This window comes from Oncorhynchus mykiss, chromosome 3 (genome assembly GCF_057628025.1).
Source record: "Oncorhynchus mykiss isolate SJ-2025 chromosome 3, ASM5762802v1, whole genome shotgun sequence".
In the NCBI taxonomy this organism is placed as follows: Eukaryota; Metazoa; Chordata; class Actinopteri; order Salmoniformes; family Salmonidae; genus Oncorhynchus; species Oncorhynchus mykiss.
The window spans coordinates 76,699,151-76,720,472 of NC_143024.1; the positions used below are offsets into that span (position 1 = coordinate 76,699,151).

The window sequence follows — 21,322 nt, forward strand, 5'->3', positions numbered from 1 at the left end:
GCAGTAAAGCACTACTTTGGTTCATACTGGAAATTGTTTATTGAAAACAAGTGACTTTTCTTTAAGAAAAATAGAGTTGAATTGAGTATATTTTCATTGAGTACAAACTTATAACATTTGTACATATAAACAACCAATGCAGGTAAGTGCACATCACCATATTCATCCCATTATGGGCTCTTCAACAGTGATTTTTATTCTCAAATGAATTTTGGAATCACTTTTACAAAATATTTAAATTAAATGCATAGATGATCCATTTCTAATACATTGTGAAACAGTTTAATTTGTCAGAACAAAATCAGTTAAAATACTGAACTAAAATATAGATTTTATGTGCCAACTAAAACTTATGCCTAAGAATACAATTAGAATGACTTTTGAAGCACCATACCTACTGTGTGATTCTTCATATTGATTTTAAAGCAAATAAGAATTGAACAAAGAAGTGTAATGACAAAGGCAGTACTGTTCGGTCCACATGTATGTACAGGGAAGTGTAGCAGTAACACTGATTCCAGATGGTTGTGTGTGTTGTATTTTTAGTGCCCGGCAAACTTCAGGCCACGAGTCTGGCCCTACAGCTCTCAGAGCCGACTGTCTGCTAGTAGTGCCTGTATTAGGCCCAGTTCAGAGAGTACAGATATAACACAGAAGTGGAGACACCTGTCTGATAGGAGCATTGTGGCGCTTCATATGGTCTCTGTAGTGCTTGAACATGAAGAGCATTTCACTCCCCTTCACCACTAACCTGGGAAGGAATAGAACGAAATGTATATTTGCTTTACAAAACAGAGTTGTCACATTACTATGCAAATGCTTTTTGTATATGATAGAGAAACTGTTGACCAAGTTCATGTTTCAAAACATTCTCTCCCTTTTGATATAAAGCTGTGCTCTATTCATTAGGTGTACCGTAGCTCATTTTCAAACATGCATTATGATAACAAGCTCAAAACTTGTTTCAACAAATTACAATTATGATAAATGGATATTTGCATGACAATTAATCGTTACCCCAAATGTAATAATGGTCACAGCCCTAGCTCCCCGTTTGACAAATTCAATGAACAGAAACTCCCACGTACGCTACTCACTGTCGTCATCGGAGTCGAAGCTGAAGAGGGAGGAGCAGGTATTTTGGGAGAGGTGTTTCTCCAGTTCTTCGGTGCTAGTGAAGGAGGAGAAACACTTGGAGCAGCGCTGTCTTTGAGGGGCCTCCTTCTCAGCCACCACCTCCTTCTTCCCCACCACACTCCTCTTTACAGCAGCCTTACTCTTTTTGCCAGGCCCGCAGGAAGTGACCTCGCTGGGCTTCCTGCGCTTGCGCATGCTGAGGGCTGCCTCGGTCAGGTATGTAGAGGGGGGCGGGCGGATGAGGGGAGCTTTGGCCAGTGGTAGGTAGGAAGGATCCTCTTGTTTTAAGGTCTTGTGTTCCGCGATAACCGGTTCCTCTCCGCCAGGCACCACCTGAGCCAAACTGACGATATTGTCCACGTCCCTCATGGTCATTGGCTCAGTGATGTTTTGGAGGATTCTGGGATGGGGGTGTGTGGATGTGGTGGTTTGGGATGGGGGTGTGGGAGAGGTGGTAGTGGTGGCAGGGACGGCTGTCTCGGGGCCTTTGTCTTTCTTATCCTTTTCATCATGGCCGTTGATGAGTTTCAGTGTGCAATGATTAGGAGGTGTGGTGACAGCACCATGAACAGTGCCTGGAGTCTCCATTGGGCCATCATAGTCGTTACCGTTGGTGTCTGACTCCGGAGTCTGCCCCTCCTCTTTGGATGCGCTCTGCTCCTCTGTCGGCTCGTCATTAGCCTGGCCCTGGATGTAATGCCTCCACTCATGGTCGTGGAGAGAGGGGAGACGGGAGAAGATCAGCCCACAGCCAGAGTACCCACAGGGGGCCTGGAGAGGCAGGTGCGTATCCATGTGCTCCCAGAGTAAGTGGCTTCTGTAGAAGCGCTGGCCACAGTTCAGGTGGAGACACACCTGTTTCAGAGGAGCATCATGGATCTTCATGTGTTCTAGGAAGTGCTGGTGGTTCCACAGGTACCTGGAACAGAAAAGAATAGAGACATAAGCAACACCATTTTCAACAAGCTACGGCCTGTTTTACCGGCTCAACCATCTATGGGCTGGTTCCCCAGCCTAATCATGGAGAGCAGTAGATTTGGTGTTCTCACTGGCTTCTGCAAGTTGTGTCTCAGGCCTGGCCTGAAGAACATTTCAAGGTTGAAATATTGTTTTGATAGAAATCATTTGACAGCAGTGTGTCCCTCTTTTCACCTGTTACAGTGAAGGCACTTCTCATGAGGATCAGAGCGCCTGCTTTTGGGAGTAGGCGTTTCCCTCTGCCCCCTCCACCCGTGCACTGTCACATCCTGGCTCTTCGCCCTCTGTTTCCAGGGGGCCTCGCCCTCAGGGCTCAGCTCTGTGGTAGCGCCCTGCTCCAGCTCGTCTTTAGACTGGGGCTGGGTATAGTGCCTCCACTCGTGGTCGTGGAGAGAGGGGAGGGTAAAGAAGATCTCCCTACAGCCGGAGTACCCACAGGGGGCCTGGAGAGGGCGGTGGGTGTCTATGTGGTCTTTGAGCTCCTGGGCAGTCTTGAAGCGTTGGTCACAATTCGTGTGGAGACACGCATGTTTTAGAGGAGCATCGTGGAGCTTCATGTGGTCTCTGTAGTGCTCAATCACCAACAAGAGCCTGGGGCACAACAAAAAAGATGGAGACATAAGTGACACCATAGTAAAGTTGGAACCCCCGCCCCACCTAGATACATTTTGGTCTAGTTGGAGCCTACATATTTTTCTGTGCCTTTGCATCTGACCTGGGAAATAATCTGTGGGGAAAGACCCTTCTTACCTCTGGCAGATCTGGCACTTCCCCTTCCCCCACTGGAAGGTCTTGTCCAGGACGGCTGCGTCCTCCATGTGGTAGGTGACAGCGTGTCTCAGCAGCGATGGGCCGATCTTCATAAAGATGCTGTCACAGCCCTCTGAAGGACACAGGTGGTACTGCTTCTGCTTCCCCTCCTCCTCTCCTCCCTCGCTCTCCTTGTCCTCTCCTCCCTCTGTCTCCTTCCCAGGCACCACCTCTCTCACGATCACCACTTTGTCTTTCACAGTCACCTGTTCATCAGTCACTTCCATAGACTTCAGGTTGTCCATGTCCATTTTACACTTCTGGTTCTGGGTCTTTCTGATCAGGTTTCTCAGGTTCTGGATGATTCTACTCTGCTTGCTCACCACCGGCTTGGCTTTAACACGTTTGGGTTTAGGAGGCTGGTCCGTCGAAGTCGAGGGCTCAGTCACGTTCTCAACAGGTTTTGCTTCGTTCTCTGAAGCTTGATTAATATTCTTTGAGGGATATGTCTCCCCATTGACAGTGGGTTTGACCTTAATGTTGGCTGTGGAAGTTCTCAGTTCCTCTATGTGCTCTAGAACGTGTTCTCTGGCGCGGTTGTACCTTTGGAAGTGTTTGCCGCAAAAGACACAGCTGAGCCTGGTCTTTCTCAGCTTCAGGTGGGCCAGGGTGTGTCTCACCACGTTGCCTCCCTTGAAGAGTTTCTGGCAGTGGCTGCAGTGGAAGCGCAGGTGTTTGGAGCGTACTGGAGCCTTGCCTGGCTTGGTCTGTTCACCCTGCAGGTGCAGAAACAAGCTGTTATGCTGTCAAAGTGGAGAGGTGATATTCACAGTACCGGGTGTACTAGATAAACACTAAAATAACTCTGGAGGAAGGTTAAAAATACATTATAGATTAACATCATAGATGAATGAATCACTAGATTTTTTTCTCTCCAGATAACACTAACCTGAGTGTTTGAGTCTGGTCCCGCCTCTGTCACTGTGAATTCACTTTCTCTAGAAAGTAGTTCCTTAGCAGCTGTCCCTTTGGAAAGTTTGGCGTAGATGTGGAACAGTTTCAGTGGACACTCCTCCATCTCCAAGGCTGGACCATCCAACTCTGGGTCAGTTTGCTCACTGGGACCTTCTAAAACCTTCACGTCTAAAGGCTCTACTTCTAAAGGCTCTATGTCAGAAGGCTCTATGTCAGAAGGCTCTACTACTGAACGTTTGGAGTCTAAAGGCTTTGCATCTGAAGGGTCTACCTCTGAAGGCTCCACTTTTAAAGGTTCCACCTCCAAAGTCTCCACCGCCGAAGTCTCCACCGCCAAAGTCTCCACGTCTGACTCTGGTTTATACTTAAACGGTCTCTCACCATATACACCATTAGGCAGTCCCATGTTAACATATTTCTCAGACTCACTGTGCTGTTGTTTAATACGAACACTGGGTTCTAGATGACTCTCTACCACTTCCCGGTCAACAGGCACTTCATTTTCAGGGAAGGACAGCTCCATGCCAGATATAGTCCGACGGTAAGGTCTCTTACTCTCCCTTCCCTGCCTCATCTCTCTCTTATTTTCCTTTTCATGCCCCCTCTCTTTCCCCTCCCCTCCCTGTCTCTTATCCTCTCCTCTCATTCCCTCCCGTCGCTTCTCCCTCATTCCCCCTGGGGATATGTTCTCCGTCTGTCTGGTCATCTCCAGGAGCAGCCATCTTGGTTTCCTGTTGCGTCTCTTCAGGATCTTGTTCTTCACATGTCTGGCCAGGTATTCTCTCTGCCGATTGGCCGGTAGCTTGGTGGAGCTTTCAGAACTGAGATTGTGAATGAGGGAGTACTTAATGTCTGGGTCGTCAGCATACTCAATATCTGACCTACACTTTCTTCTCCTCCACCTCCTCTTCCTCCTCCTCCTCCTCCTCACAGGGAAGTCCTCTGTCTGTGACTCAGAAGCATCCCCATTCAATACCTCTTCGGGTTCCTGACCTACAGTGTCAGAGCTCTCCAGTGCTGTGTTAGTGTGTGGGTGGAGGTGGGAGGCATCTGTGTGTATTCTGCATGTCTCCTCCTCCATCCAGTAGCTTGGTATCCACTCCTCCTCCACCTGCTCCAACTCCTCTTCCTCCTTCAGCTCGTTTAGAGCATCCCTCATGGCCTTGTCAGTCATCAGCTCCAGACAGTGGGTTCTCAGGGTCAGCAGATTCCAGAACTCTGGGTCAAAGAACAGACCTTCCTTCAGCACCTGGACCAGGACAGAGTTTTCAATTCTAAGTATTACATTATTATTACAACATGTATCCTCAATGAGGAAATCCAACATTTTCTTACATAGAAAAAAAATACATAGCCCAATGGGCTTTCAAATGCCATACTGTACAATGAAATACACTTTTGACAAACGTACTCCCCGGTGCCCGTCTCTGACCTGTAGGATATAGAAGCGGATGTTGGTTCTGACATGGGTGTGCTGGGGGTGTGGCTCCTCATCGGGGTATGTGTAGAGCAGATACATGGTCTTGTAGGCCTCCATGCTACGTTCCAGACAGAACGCCAGCAGGGCACAGAGGCGACATACCTCCAGGTCCCTGGGGAGCAGGAAGGCGATGGTCTTACACAGTAGACAGCGTGTTACAGGGTCAGACTGGAGGTCTGTCTGTAACGCTGTAGCACAAAGCTCCACACACAAGGGCACTCCCTCACTACCCATCTGGCAAAGAAATAGGAACAAAGTTTTACATTTAATTATGTAAATAGCAGAACAACAAAGTTGATTTCTAAGTCAGGGTAAACTAAGCAAACAAGAGTGTCAGATTTGTTGGTGTTTGGCTGTACACCCACCTCTGCTGTGATGACTTTGATGAAGGGGAAGATGGCGCTGGCGTTGATGGCGGAGAGCATCAGCTGGCGACACTCAGACAGGAATCCCTGCTTAGAGGGATGGGCCCTGAGGTACAGTCTGCTCCACAAGAACACCAGATCCCTGTATGAACGCAACATTCTATTATGTTACAGTACTGTATTATTACTGACCAGATTTAGTACAGTCGTGGCCAAAAGTTTTGAGAATGAAACAAATATTAATTTTCACAAAGTCTGCGACCTCAGTTTGTATGATGGCAATTTGCATATACTCCAGAATGTTATGAAGAGTGATCAGATGAATTGCAATTAATTGCAAAGTCCCTCTTTGCCATGCAAATGAACTGAATCCCCCAAAAACATTTCCACTGCATTTCAGCCCTGCCACAAAAGGACCAGCTGACATCATGTCAGTGATTCTCTCAATAACACAGGTGTGAGTGTTGACGAGGGCAAGGCTGGAGATCACTCTGTCATGCTGATTGAGTTCAAATAACAGACTGGAAGCTTCAAAAGGAGGGTGGTGCTTGGAATCATTGTTCTTCCTCTGTCAAACATGGTTACCTGCAAGGAAACACGTGCCGTTCTCATTGCTTTGCACAAAAAGGGCTTCACAGGCAAGGATAGTGCTGCCAGTAAGATTGCACCTAAAATCAACCATTTATCGAAACATCAAGAACTTCAAGGAGAGCGGTTCAATTGTTGTGAAGAAGGCTTCAGGGCGCCCAAGAAGGTCCAGCAAGCACCAGGACGCTCTCCTAAAGTTGATTCAGCTGCGGGATTGGGGCACCACCAGTACAGAGCTTGCTCAGGAATGGCAGCAGGCAGGTGTGAGTGCACACACAGTGAGGCGAAGACTTTTGGAGGATGGCCTGGTGTCAAGAAGGGCAGCAAAGAAGTCACTTCTCTACAGAAAAAAACATCAGGGACAGACTGATATTCTGCAAAAGTTACAGGGATTGGACTGCTGAGGACTGGGGAAAAGTCATTTTCTCTGATAAATCCCCTTACTGATTGTTTGGGGCATCCGGAAAAACGCTTGTCCGGAGAAGACAAGGTGAGCGCTACCATCAGTCCTGTGTGCCAACAGTAAAGCATCCTGAGACCATTCATGTGTGGGGTTGCTTCTCAGAACACAGCCATGAATAAAGAATGGTACCAACACATCCTCCGGGAGCAACTTCTCCCAACTATCCAGGAACAGTTTGGTGACAAACAATGCCTTTTCCAGCATGATGGAGCACCTTGCCATAAGGCAAAAGTGATAACTACGTGGCTCGGGGAACAAAACATCAATATTTTGGGTCCATGGTCAGGAAACTCCCCAGACCTGAATCCCATTGAGAACTTGTGGTCAATCCTCAAGAGACGGGTGGACAAACAAAAGCCCACAAATTCTGACAAACTCCAAGCATTGATTATGCAAGAATGGGCTGCCATCAGTCAGGATGTGGCACAGAAGATAATTGACAGCATGCCAGGGCGGATTGCAGAGGTCTTGAAAAAGAAGGGTCAACACTGCATATATTGACTCTTTGCATAAACTTAATGTAATTGTCAATAACAGCTTATGAAATGCTTGTAATTATACTTCAGTATTCCATAGTAACATCTGACAAAAATATCTAAAGACACTGAAGCAGCAAACTTTATGGAAATTAATATTTGTGTAATTCTCAAAACTTTTGGCCACGACTGTACATGAAGTATACATCACAGTGTTACTGACTAGATGGAGTACATGAAGTATATATATCACAGTGTTACTGACCATATGTAGTACATGAAGTATATATATCACAGTGTTACTGACTAGATGGAGTACATGAAGTATACATCACAGTGTTACTGACCAGATGTAGTACATGAAGTATATATATCACAGTGTTACTGACCATATGTAGTACATGAAGTATATATATCACAGTGTTACTGACTAGATGGAGTACATGAAGTATATATATCACAGTGTTACTGACCATATGTAGTACATGAAGTATATATATATCACAGTGTTACTGACTAGATGGAGTACATGAAGTATACATCACAGTGTTACTGACCAGATGTAGTACATGAAGTATATATATCACAGTGTTACTGACCATATGTAGTACATGAAGTATATATATCACAGTGTTACTGACTAGATGGAGTACATGAAGTATATATATCACAGTGTTACTGACCATATGTAGTACATGAAGTCTATATATCACAGTGTTACTGACCAGATGTAGTACATGTCTCCGTTGTGTAGCCGTTGGCTGAGGAAGGCTTTGCACAGAGACAGCAGCAGCTCATCTTTCTCCTGGCTCTCTGCATTACAGATTATCTCTACTGCATCTCTGCCATCTATCTCAGCCATCTGAGGGAGGAAACAAAACCATGAGTCCATGCTGATGATGCTCATTGTCCATCAACCTACTCTGATTAGAGAGACTGTCTAAAGATAGAGTGAAAGGTAGTTATAGATGGTTGCTGTACCTCTTCGTGCAGGTGTTGATGTAGTGAAGCCTTGTACAGGCATGTGAGGTAGGCCTGGTGGAAGAACAGGTGCCTCCACACCTCTGGGTGCTCCAGGCAGCACTTAGCCAGGGCCATGGCCTCCTGCACGCGCTCACAGGCCTGCAGGTACCGCACACGCAGCTCAAAGAACATTGGCTTCTCTGAGCTCAAATACTTCTCCACTTTAACAGGGAGAGAGAGTGGGAGAAGGAATAGAGGAAAAAAGGAAAAGGGGGAGAGGAGATAAAAGACAATAAGAAATACATAGGAACCTCACAAACAAAAAAACAAAGAGAGAATGTATATGTACCTTCTGTCTGTGTGAGGGCTGTGTCTTTCAGGATGGATTGCAGAGCGGGTCTCTCCCAGGGACCGCCATCTTTGATGATCTGCCTCACCTGCAGCAGGTACACGTTCCTGTGTCTCAGCAGGCGGCGATGACAGGCCTACAGAGGAGTAATAAAACAATTAAAGATAGTCACACACTCTATATAAAAACTCACAGTAATTTATTGGGCAAATCACCAACGTTTCGGCATCACTGTGCCTTCTTCAGGGTCAAAGAGGAGGAAATGGGACTCACATTAACACTGTTTACATGGATCATCATGATGATTGCACTCAGTGAGAATAAAAACATAACACTTTTTTTGCCTCACCTGAAAAGAGGCTAATATGTCCCTCAGGGGGGCTTCTAGGAACTCCTCTTTCCCGAAGAACAACATCAGCTCAAAGAAGCTCCTGAAAATTACATTTACACACACACACACACACACACACACACACACACATAGTGCATTTGGAAAGTATTCAGATCCCTTCCCTTTTTCCACATTTTGTTAAGTTACAGCATTAATCTAAATTTGATTAAATACATTTTTTTACTCAATCTACACACAATACCCCATAATGACAAAGCGAAAACAGGTTTTTAGACATTTTTCCAAATGAATTGCATTTAAAAACAGATACTTTATTTACATAAGTATTCAAACCCTTTGCTATGAGAGGTTTCCTCCAGACGTGACGCTTGGCATTTAGGCCAAAGTGTTCAATATTGGTTTCATTAGACCAGAGAATCTTGTTTCCTGTAGTCTGAGAGTCCTTTACGTGCCTCCAAGTGGGCTGTCATGTGCTTTTTACTGAGGAGTGGCTTACGTCTGGCAACTCTACCATAAATGCCTGATTGGTGGAGTGCTGCAGAGATGGTTGTGCTTCTGGAACTATATATACACACACAGTATCAGTCAAAAGTTTAGACACACCTACTCATTCCTGGGTTTTCTATATTTTAACTTTTTTCTACAATGTAGAATAATAGTGAAGACATCAAAACTATGAAATAACACATATGGAATCATGTCATAAACAAAACAAAATTGTCTTTAACAAATCAAAATATTTTTATATTTGCGATTCTTCAAAAAGTCACCCTTTGCCTTGATGACAGCTTTGCACACTCTTGGCATTCTCTCAACCAGCTTCATGAGGTAGTCACCTGGAATGCATTTTAATTAACAGGTGTGCCTTGTTAAAAGTTCATTTGTGGAATTTCTTTCCTTCTTAATGCGTTTGAGCCAATCAGTTGTGTTGTGACATGGGATGGGTGGTATAGAGAAGATAGCCCTATTTGGTAAAAGACCAAGTCCATATTGTCAAGAACAACTCAAATAAGCAAAGAGAAACAACAGTCCATTATTACATTAAGACATGAAGATCAGTCAATCTGGAAAATATCAAGAACTTTTAAAGTTTCTTCAAGTGCAGTCGCAAAAACCATCAAGCGCTATGACAAAACTGGCTCTCATGAGGACCGCCACAGGAAAGGAAGACCCAGAGTTACCTCTGCTGCAGAGGATAAGTTCATTAGAGTAACCAGCCCCAGAAATTGCAGCCCAAATAAATGCTTCACAGAGTTTAAGTAACAGACACATCTCAACATCAACTGTTCAGAGGGGACTGCGTGAATCAGTGCTTCATGGTCAAATTGCTGCAAAGAAACCACTACTAAAGGACACCAATAAGAAGAAGAGACTTCCTTGGGCCAAGAAACACGAGCAATGGACAATTAGACCGGTGGAAATCTGTACTTTGGTCTCATGAGCCCAAATTTGAGATTTTGGGTTCCAACCGCCGTGTCTTTGTGAGCACCAGAATAGGTGAACAGATGATCTCCGCATGTGTGGTTTCCACCATGAAGCATGGAGGAGGTGGTGTGATGGTGTGGGGTTGCTTTGCTGGTGACACTGTCAGTGATATATTTAGAATACAAGGCACACTTAATCTGCATGGCTACCACAGCGATACGCCATCCCATCTGATTTGTGCTTACTGGGACAATCATTTGTATTTCAACAGGACAATTACCCAAAACACACCTCCAAGCTGCGTAAGGGCTATTTGACCAAGAAGGAGAGTGATGGTGCTGCATCAGATGACCTGGCCTCCACAATCACCCGACCTCAACCCAATTGAGATGGTTTGGAATGAGTTGGACCGCAGAGAGAAGGAAAAGCAGCCAACAAGTGCTCAGCATATGTGGGAACTCTTCAAGACTGTTGGAAAAGCAATACAGGTGAAGCTGCTTGAGAGAATGCCAAGGATGTGCAAAGCTGTCATCAAGGAGAATGGTGGCTACTTTGAAGAATCGCAAATACAAAATATATTTTGATTTGTTTAACACTTTTTTTGGTTACTACATGATTCCATATGTGTTATTTCATAGTTTTGATGCCTTCACTGTTATTCTACAATGTAGAAAATAGTCCAAATAAAGAAAAACCCTTGAATGAGTAGGTGTGTCCAAACTTTTGACTGGTACTATCTATATATACACACAGTTGAAGTTGGAAGTTTACATACACCTTAGCCAAATACATTTAAACTCAGTTGTTCACAATTCCTGACATTTAATCCCAGTAAAAAAATCACTGTCTTAGGTCAGTTACAGGCTGACCACACCGCTCGTGTCGTGTGCGCAAGCATTGCAAAATAAATGTAGAAATCTATGTTATTCAATTATTGTGCGCGCCAACGAGTGTCTGCGTTGCCAAGGGCTAAAATAGAAATCAGTTCATTTCTGACGCAGATTGCGCTGCAAGTCCTGCCTCTCCCATCTCCTCATTGGTTTATAGAAGCAGGTACCCACGTGCCATCTCCTCATTGGTTATACCCACGTGGGTGACTGAAAGACAAACAAGGTCAGTGGCGGTAATGCACCTAATTTATGAAAGTTGCCAATTGCAATATAAAGTCAAGAGAAGAAAAAGCCTGGAAGGAAGAGAGATGACTAGAGACAATTTGGTTGACTGTTTTATGTGTGGATTAATTGCCGGAGTAGAGGACCTTGTGCATTTCAGGTAAAATAACAACTCAATGTTTATATCCCAGGACAAATTAGCTAGCAACAGCAAGCTAGCTAAATAGGATAACTTAGCTAGCAAGTGCAAGCTAGCTAGCTAAATTACCATAAAGGTTGAATGCTTTTCGACTTGTCTCCATATTAATGTAATTGGTTCAGAGTTTCTTTTGATATTTTAACCTGAGTGTCGTGATCGCGTTTGGTGTGGGGGGACAAAATAAATGTATGCGCGCAGCCGGTTTGGGTTCCATGTAAGGATCTTTAAGCTTTAACTTCCTGACTGATGTCTTGAGATGTTGCTTCAATATATCCACATAATTCTCCTACCTCATGATGCCATCTATTTTGTGAAGTGCACCAGTCCCTCCTGAAGCAAAGCACCACCAGAACATGATGCTGCCACCCCCATGCTTCACGTTTGGGATGGTGTTCTTCGGCTTGCAAGCCTCCCCCTTTTCCTCCAAACATAACGATGGTTATTATGGCCAAACAGTTCTATTTTTGTTTCATCAGACCAGAAGACATTTCTCCAAAAAGTGCAATCTTTGTCCCCATGTGCAGTTGCAAACTGTAGTCAGGCTTTTTTATGGTGGTTTTGGAGCAGTGGCTTCTTCCTTGCTGAGCGGCCTTTCAGGTTATGTCGATATAGGACTCGTTTTACTGTGGATATAGATACTTTTGTACCGGTTTCCTCTAGCATCTACACAGGGTCCTTTGCTGTTGTTCTGGGATTGATTTCCACTTTCTGCACCAAAGTGCATTAATCTCTAGGAGACAGAACATGTCTCCTTCCTGAGCAGTATGACGGCTGCGAGGTCCCATGGTGTTTATACTTACGTACTATTGTTTGTACAGATGAACGTGGTACCTTCAGGCGTTTTTCTGAGGTCTTGGATGATTTCTTTTTACTTTCCCATGATGTCAAACAAAGAGGCACTGAGTTTGAAGGTAGGCCTTGAAATACATCCACACGTACACCTCCAATTGACTCTAATGATGTCAATAAGCCTATCAGAAGCTTCTAAAGCCATGACACCATTTTCTGGAATTTTCCAAGTTGTTTAAATGCACAGTCAACTTAGTGAATGTAAACTTCTGACCCACTGGAATTGTGATACAGTGAATTATAAGTGAAATAATATGTCTGTAAAAAAACGGTGTATATATACACACACATACATATATACATACATACATACATATATATATATTCTGTGTTTTCGTTAGTATTTTTTTGAGGCCAGGGTGTGACATGGGGATTTATGTGGTTTGTTTTGTCTGGGGTTGTTTGTAATTATGGGATTGTGGTTAGAGTAGTACTCTAGGTAAGTCTATGGTTGCCTAGAGTGGTTCTCAATCAGAGGCAGGTGTTTATCGTTGTCTCTGATTGGGAACCATATTTAGGCAGCCATATTCTTTAGGTCTCTTGTGGGTGATTGTTCCTGTCTTTGTGGCACCAGATAGGACTGTTTCGTTTTTTTCACGTTTCTTGTTTTGTAGATTGTTGTACTTTCATCTTTATTAAAGATGTACAAAACTAACCACGCTGCATTTTGGTCCGCCTCTCTTTCACCAGAAGAAAACCGTTACAGAATCACCCACCAACCAAGGACCAAGCGGCGTGGTAAACAGAGGCAGCAGGAGAAGCGACAGGTGCAGCAGGAGCAACAGCAGCAGCAGCAAAAGCAGCAGCATGAGGAGCTAGCATGGCAGAGCGGCTGGAAGCCCGAGTGGCGGGCACAGGGAGAGTGTGGCAGAGTCAGACCTGAGCCAACTCCCCCTGTTTACTGTAAGGAGCCATGGATGGATTTGGAGCTGTCGGCGAAGCTGAGTGCTGAGTCTGAGAGTGTTGAGGATATATTGGACAGAGTAGAGAGAAGGCTGTTGGTTTGGCATAGTAGGCAAGGCATTCGCCCTGAGGTGCGTGTCCTCAGCCCGGTACCACCAGTGCCGGCACCCCGCACCAGGCTGTCTCTCCGTCCCATCAACACAGGTGCTCCCGCCTGTCCGACGCTACCAGAGTTTCCGCCCCCCAGTCCAGAGGCACCAGCGCCACTCAGTCCAGAGGCGCCAGAGCCCCTCATTCCAGAGGCGCCGCCTGAGCGGTCCGTCTGCCCAGCGCTGCCAGAGCCTACCTCCTCTCCAGCGTTGCCGGAGCCGCCCGTCTGCCCAGCGCCGCCAGTGCCACCCGTCTGCCCAGCGCCGCCCAGCGCCACCCGTCTGCCCAGCGCCGCCCGTCTGCAAGGGGCCGCCAGTCAGCCAGGAGCCGCCAGTCAGCCAGGAGCCGCCAGTCAGCCAGGAGCCGCCAGTCAGCCAGGTGCCGCCAGTGCCGCCAGTCAGCCAGGTGCCGCCAGTGCCGCCAGTCAGCCAGGAGCCGCCAGTGCCGCCAGTCAGCCAGGAGCCGCCAGTCAGCCAGGAGCCGCCAGTCAGCCAGGAGCCGCCAGTCAGCCAGCCAGTCAGCCAGTCAGCCGCCAGTCTGCCAGGATCCGCCAGAGCCGCCAGTCAGCCAGGAGCCGCCAGTCAGCCAGGAGCCGCCATTCAGCCAGGATCCGCCATTCAGCCAGGATCCGCCGGAACCGCCAGTCAGCCAGGATCTGCCGGAACCGCCAGTCAGCCAGGATCTGCCAGAACCACCAGTCAGCCAGGATCTGCCAGAACCACCAGTCAGCCAGTATCTGCCAGAACCACCAGCCAGCCAGGATCTGCCAGATCCATCAACCTGCTTGAGCTTCCTCTCAGTCCTGAGCTTCCCCTCAGTCCTGAGCTTCCTCAGTAGTGAGGCACCCCTCAGTCCAGGTGGGCCCTTTGTTGGGGTTAGTAGGCCTGGGTTGGCGGCGAGGGTCGCCAATCAAGGGACGCGAAGGAGGTGGACAGAGACTATGTTGGAATGGGCTCCACGTCCAGCGCCAGAGCCGCCACCGTGGACAGACGCCCACCCAGACCCTCCCCTATGGATTTAGGTGGCGGCCGGGAGTCCGCTCCTTTGGGGGGGGTACTGTCACGCCCTGGCCTTAGTATTTTGTGTTTTCGTTAGTATTTTGGTGAGGCCAGGGTGTGACATGGGGATTTATGTGGTTTGTTTTGTCTGGGGTTGTTTGTAATTATGGGATTGTGGTTAGAGTGGTACTCTAGGTAAGTCTATGGTTGCCTAGAGTATATTATATACACTTTCAGAGAACAGTCGTGCTGGATAGCGCATTGTAGAAAGAATATTCAAGTCAGCTTTCTACAGTGTGGGTCAGCATTACATGATGAAAACCAAACAAGTACTTACAAAGCCAAGCTGCTGAGAGCATAATTGACGTGCTGACAGTCATCGGGGTAGGCAACAGTGGCTCTGGTGAAGCAGGTCAGAGCCGTCCGCAGCACCTTCAGCTGGGGCAGCGGCACCTGCCATCTCCCTGTGTGCACCTCTACCAGCTTTACAGGGAGACAGAGAAACAGGGGCTGTGATTGAGATACACAGGCCAGTGCAGATTATTGGATCCGTATGTCATGCGTTGTTGTGGTTTCTGAATTCTGAAATATTAAAACCTTTTTTCAGGTGAGGTATTGTAGAGATCTCAGCATCTCTGCAGTCGAAACTTGTGTAGCTGGCTAGCAATCTAGATTTTAGACCATGTGGCAAGGGAATGCTTCAGAGAAGAGTGCTGCTCATCTGAAATGTTTTACAGTAGCTAGCTCAAATTGGGTTTCATTGCTCGTTAGATGTGCTGGGTAGTACCACCTCAATACTTACTATAAAATCAAGTGACAGTGCAACTTATTTGTCAATGTTTTTGGCAAGTGGAGTGAGCCAATATATTTTTTGCATGATCCTCTCTTTGACTAGACTACTGACGTTGTGACGCCATGTCCATTTCCTGAAGAATGTGTGTATACTTCATATTTTGGCAAATTTAGTATGCGGGAACTTTTGGCATACTCACTACATCCATACTATGACCAATAAGCATACTATATAATCAGTGCGGGTTAGTATGAGTATTCGAACACAGCTCTAGTTAGTTTCTAGTAATCTCTCCTAGTTCAGTCTTCTTTGGATTTTATATGGCATTTGGCAAGCAACTTTAAGTTGCATCAACCAACTGGACTGGAGTGTGGACCTCATTCGTCTGTCATTCACCCACGTGGGTGTATCCTCCTAAAAACAACTGAGATGGGAGAGGCGGGACTTGCAGCGCAACATTTATTTATTTTATTTCACCTTTATTTAACCAGGTAGGCAAGTTGAGAACAAGTTCTCATTAACAATTGCGACCTGGCCAAGATAAAGCAAAGCAGTTCGACACATACAACGACACAGAGTTACACATGGAGTAAAACAAACATACAGTCAATAATACAGTATAAACAAGTCTATATACGATGTGAGCAAATGAGGTGAGATAAGGGAGGTAAAGGCAAAAAGGCCATGGTGGCAAAGTAGATACAATATAGCAAGTAAAACACTGGAATGGTAGATTTGCAATGGGAGAATGTGCAAAGTAGAAATACAAATAATGGGGGTGCAAAGGAGCAAAATAAATAAATTAATTAAATACAGTAGGGAAAGAGGTAGTTGTTTGGGCTAAATTATAGGTGGGCTATGTACAGGTGCAGTAATCTGTGAGCTGCTCTGACAGTTGGTGCTTAAAGCTAGTGAGGGAGATAAGTGTTTCCAGTTTCAGAGATTTTTGTAGTTTGTTCCAGTCATTGGCAGCAGAGAACTGGAAGGAGAGGCGGCCAAAGAAAGAATTGGTTTTGGGGGTGACTAGAGAGATATACCTGCTGGAGCGTGTGCTACAGGTGGGAGATGCAATGGTGACCAGCGAGCTGAGATAAGGGGGGACTTTACCTAGCAGGGTCTTGTAGATGACATGGAGCCAGTGGGTTTGGCGACGAGTATGAAGCGAGGGCCAGCCAACGAGAGCGTACAGGTCGCAATGGTGGGTAGTATATGGGGCTTTGGTGACAAAACGGATTGCACTGTGATAGACTGCATCCAATTTGTTGAGTAGGGTATTGGAGGCTATTTTGTAAATGACATCGCCAAAGTCGAGGATCGGTAGGATGGTCAGTTCTACAAGGGTATGTTTGGCAGCATGAGTGAAGGATGCTTTGTTGCGAAATAGGAAGCCAATTCTAGATTTAACTTTGGATTGGAGATGTTTGATATGGGTCTGGAAGGAGAGTTTACAGTCTAACCAGACACCTAAGTATTTGTAGTTGTCCACGTATTCTAAGTGCGTCTAAAATAGAACCAAATTCTATTTTAACGCCTGGTTATGTAAATGCTTGTTGACACACACGAGCAATTTGGATGAAATTATTGAATAACATGCATGTGTACATTTATTTTGCAGGCGTTGTGGTCAGCATGTTACACAGCAAGTGGCAATAGATTTCAGGAACTCAGCGCCTTACCACTGTGAGCTAACTGTCCAGAACCACATTGTAAGCGATGGCCATTATTTTATTATGAGTGTGCCAGTGGACTTATGGTAAGTATGCTTTACTGAGAAAGTGTTGGGATCAGGTACAATTACCCACCCCTAAACGAATATTTATGAGCAATTCCCCCCACCCACAACTTCTCACCTTAATGCATTATTTTATTTTTCTTCGAGGGGCTGAAATTGGGACTGATCTCAACTACGCGTTTCCAGTCGTTGAGATCTGATTCTGCGCAGCGCAAGATGAGACATGCATATCATCAATCAACTACATTTCTCAAATACTTTGGGGCTAAATTCCAGCAAAACTTGGGAGAAGGGTGCAAGTGCAGCCTGCAGTTCAGAGCGACCCTGCATCTGCAGGAACCCCTCTATACTTATATTGGTACATGTTTATTAAGATAGGACAGGCGGGAGCGCTCCAGTGCAGTACGTGGTGTTAATGCACAATGTTGGATATCAGCCGCAGATAAACTCCACTGAAAAAGGAGAGGGCCCGACAACAGTAGCTAGCCATACACCAATAGGCAGTGTCCTTCACCCCGCCTGTCGGGCACTGCTTTCCCGCAGTTCTGTTAACGACAGCAGGTGATCGGCAGTGTTTTGCCGCAGTTCTGTTAACGACAGCAGGTGATCGGCAGGCTGGAACAAAGGACACTGCTAGTTTATCCAGCTAGTCCGGTACACAGCAGGCGGGGGCTACACCGTGTGCTAACTAGCTATGTGCGCTAGCTAACAAACACATGGTGTCGCTACTTTATTTTATTTATTTATCCGTTATTTTACCAGGTAAGTATTCCCCAGCAACGACCTGGGGAATAGTTACAGGGGAGGGGGGGGGGTGAATGAGCCAATTGTAAACTGGGGATTATTAGGTGTCCGTGATGGTTTGAGGGCCAGATTGGGAATTTAGCCAGGACACCGGGGTTAACACCCCTACTCTTACGATAAGTGCCATGGGATCATTAATAACCTGAGAGTCGGGACACCCGTTTAACGTCCCATCCGAAAGACTGCACCCTACACATATTCTTTTAGACCAGAGGAAAGAGTGCCTCCTACTGGCCCTCCAACTGGTCTCCCATCCAGGAACTGACCAGGACCAACCCTGCTTAGCGTCAGAAACAAGGCAGCAGTGGTACCTAGTTAGCTAGCACAGCCTGCTATTCTAGTGGGAGGCGGGTGCTACCGGTAAACAGTGTCCTTCGTCCCCGCCTATCAGGCACTGTTTCCCCAAAGTTCTGTTAAATACGATGAGGGCAATCTAGAACACGGTGTCGCTAACTAACACATACTATCGCTCCAACCTGACGTTCTTGCGGGAGCGACCGGTAGACTGTCCTTCGCCACTGCCTGTTGGGCACTGTTTTCCAGCATTTCTGTTCCGCAGGCAGAAGACAAGGCCACTGTCTACCAGTTTCAATCCCGCTAACTAGCAAGGAGGACTTCGGGAGTCGGGATTAAAAAACCTCAGATAATACTTTTATTTATCACATTCAAGTGTGAAGATGTGCCCGGGGGAGGGTGGCCTAACTACTTACAAAATGCGTGCTTCTGACGAAGTAAGGTACCTTAACATTTAAGGTAATTTCATAATTCAACATATTTGCTACTACTTCAATCAGTCCCGTTTTAAAAGACTCCCTTATCTATTTTCCATTCCCTGAGACCAACCAGAAATTATTTATTGGCCAAATATTCCCAGATTTTTATAAAACAGCCACACATGTGGACTCGTTTCTGCATCACCAAATTTTGCGTCAGGCAAAAAAGTAGGCTACGCTAACCTATTAGCTCGTTCAGTGCCGCGGGAGCAAGACAGTAGTGGAGCGCTTCTCACAATGGTGCTCATTTAAAGTCAGATCAAAGCTGCTGAATCAATGACAAAACATGTATTTGTACTGCTCTAATTACATTGATAACTAGTTTATAATAGCAATAAGGCACATCTGGGGTTTGTTGGTGGTATATGGCCAATATACCACGGCTAAGGGTTGTATCCAGGCACTCCGTGTTGCAGTACGCTTAAGAACAGCCCTTAGCTCTGGTATATTGGCCATATACCACACCCCTCGGGCCTTATTATCCTAATTAACACAATCTGCTGTAATTTGTTCACAAAAAAATGAAGATCTAAATGCATATTCCCATTAAACTGATTTGAGATCAAGTGATTGACATGCAGATGCAATTTGGACGTTTCACGTGAAGAATTGTCATTCATGATTAACAGTGATGGCCCATTTTGAAACTAGGTATGCCTTACTTGGTGTTTGGGGGTATTAAAAATAGAGGGCGCTGCCGTTTTTTTATATTTTATTATGCAGGCTACACTGTCCCACAATCATCCTGTTGTCCCCCCATATGGGTATTTTAAAATGTGGTCACCCTAGCTTTTTGCCAAGAGACATAGCTATGTGACAGCTTTAGCTAGCGTATCATTAGCCAACTGGCTAAATGTAAACACTAACATATTACAGCACAGCTAGCTTACATGTCAGCTTATTGTCATTTTAGCTAAACTTGTGGACACAATCAGTAACGTTAGGCTTCTTCACAGTGATAGTTATAGCGTTTCAATCGGTGACGTCACCTGCTCTGAGACCTTGAAGTAGTGGTGCTCTGAAAGGGCCACGGCTTTTGTGGAGCGATGGGTAACGATGCTTCGTGGGTGACTGTTGTTGATGTGTGCAGAGGGCCCCTGGTTCGCGCCCGGGTATGGGCGAGGGGACGGTGTGAAGCAATAGCAATCCTAGGTAGTGTTCGTAAATTCAGAGCGTTGTCAGATATGCCGTTCAGAACGTTTCGCCACAGATAGAACAATGAGACAGATATTTTACCGGATGTATAAATGTTGGTGTTTCCGCACACTACCAAATATCCTGCCGAGACGAAACCCAGTAGCAGGCAGTGGGAGAAGATGTTTTTTGGCTGACATTCTGCACATTTTCTCATCCATACAGTTCAGAAATGTAATCTGTAACAAACAGTGGACTGCGTTTTGTAGACTTTACCATTTGCAATATATATATATAAAATTCTAAATGGTGTTTAGGAGTACAAGGGCGAATCGAGTTAATACGCACATCAGCGTAAGCGTTCCCTAACGGAAATAAATAAATGCTAGAACGCGCCAATTGGATCCCGCTAGCTCGTTCTTGGCTTTGCCATCTCCTTGCTTGTTCTGCCCACTAGGATTTATTTGCTCCCATTGGAAACGACAGGTCTATCTTTGGTTGCGCTCTCCGGAGCGTACACTGGATGCTGAGGAGTAGGGTTGATCAGAGCGTTCTGGCCTCACAACAGTCAAGCACCCAAGCTACTTCCAGACACAAGTGAGAGAACACCTCTCTAGCAATTTTAATCACCCCCAGCAAAACTGGTTAGGCTGTTTTCATATTGTTTAGAGCGGTGGTGACTGTGCTGCTAGCATGACGTTTACAGTACTGACACCGGTCATATTCAACGGATGTTGCGCGTTCGTAAATTCCTTATTCTTCGAGAGTGCTATGAATTCGCAGTAGATGGCTAGAGTGAATTTACGAACGCACCCATAGTTAGCGTGTAACGTCACATAGTGGTAGCTAAAGTTGGCTAGCTAGCCAAGTCAAAGAGAAATAAAAGCTCTGTGGGGTAACGTTATAGCTAACTAGGCCAGTATGGGTTGACTGAATTTGCGATGAATGCTTGCTAGCTAGCTAATTAATGCGATGCTACGTAACGTTAGCAAATAAATTACTTTACTAGCCATCTGAACAGCCTTGCTTCGTACTGCAAGCAACTGGCTACTTCGTAGCTAGCAAGCTTGGCGTAAGAACTCGCCTCTCTCCCAACGTGATTTAGCTTACCTTACAAAACTCGGAGCAATATTCTTTGCTTTGTACTGAACAGTTGTCGTTAGAGTATATGTATAAAGTCTCCAGTTCCAATTCTAGCCTGTCTGTTTCCAAATCACTTTCCCCCTCCGCCATACTGGCTCGTTTACCTTGCACATAAAGGGACTTCTAGCGGATAGGTTGACAAACTACAACAACTCATATCCTGGATCTAGATTGAATAACAACTACATCAATATGAAGGGTTATGAGAAAGCAAGGCAGTTGCTCGTAATGCTTTGTAACATTTTTATGACCAGGCATTAAACAGCAGGAAATCTTACAGACTGTGCAAGTGCCAAAGTGATGATAAACTGCTGGAATGGGTAGACAACAGAGATCAATACACATGGGTAAAGCCAGTGCTTGACTTGGGCAGGAGCTCACTAAAACTGAGTACCAGCACCTCAAATGTTCTTTTCTGCTGGAGTTCCTGC

At 45.7% G+C, this 21,322-nt stretch overlaps 1 protein-coding gene across 2 annotated transcripts; it reads right to left on the bottom strand.

The window, feature by feature from the left end:
- Positions 1 to 15: 15 nt before the first annotated feature.
- LOC110520386 (uncharacterized) lies at positions 16 to 21,046 on the bottom strand. 2 transcript variants are annotated; one of them, XM_021597667.3, is made up of 13 exons: positions 20,859 to 21,046; positions 14,850 to 14,995; positions 8,874 to 8,955; positions 8,525 to 8,660; positions 8,194 to 8,396; positions 7,938 to 8,074; positions 5,686 to 5,827; positions 5,273 to 5,554; positions 3,815 to 5,089; positions 2,866 to 3,641; positions 2,290 to 2,706; positions 1,089 to 2,056; positions 16 to 751 (listed from the first exon to the last, which is right to left on the bottom strand). In XM_021597667.3, exons 1-12 carry the CDS (start codon positions 20,979 to 20,981, stop codon positions 1,090 to 1,092), a joined length of 4,686 nt encoding a protein of 1,561 aa, XP_021453342.2. In that variant the 5' UTR covers positions 20,982 to 21,046; the 3' UTR covers positions 16 to 751; position 1,089. The 2 variants fall into 2 exon arrangements, with proteins under 2 accessions (XP_021453342.2, XP_090086292.1); XM_090230166.1 differs by having other exon boundaries at positions 1,098 to 2,056; positions 20,859 to 21,045.
- Between the last annotated feature and the right edge of the window lie 276 nt (positions 21,047 to 21,322).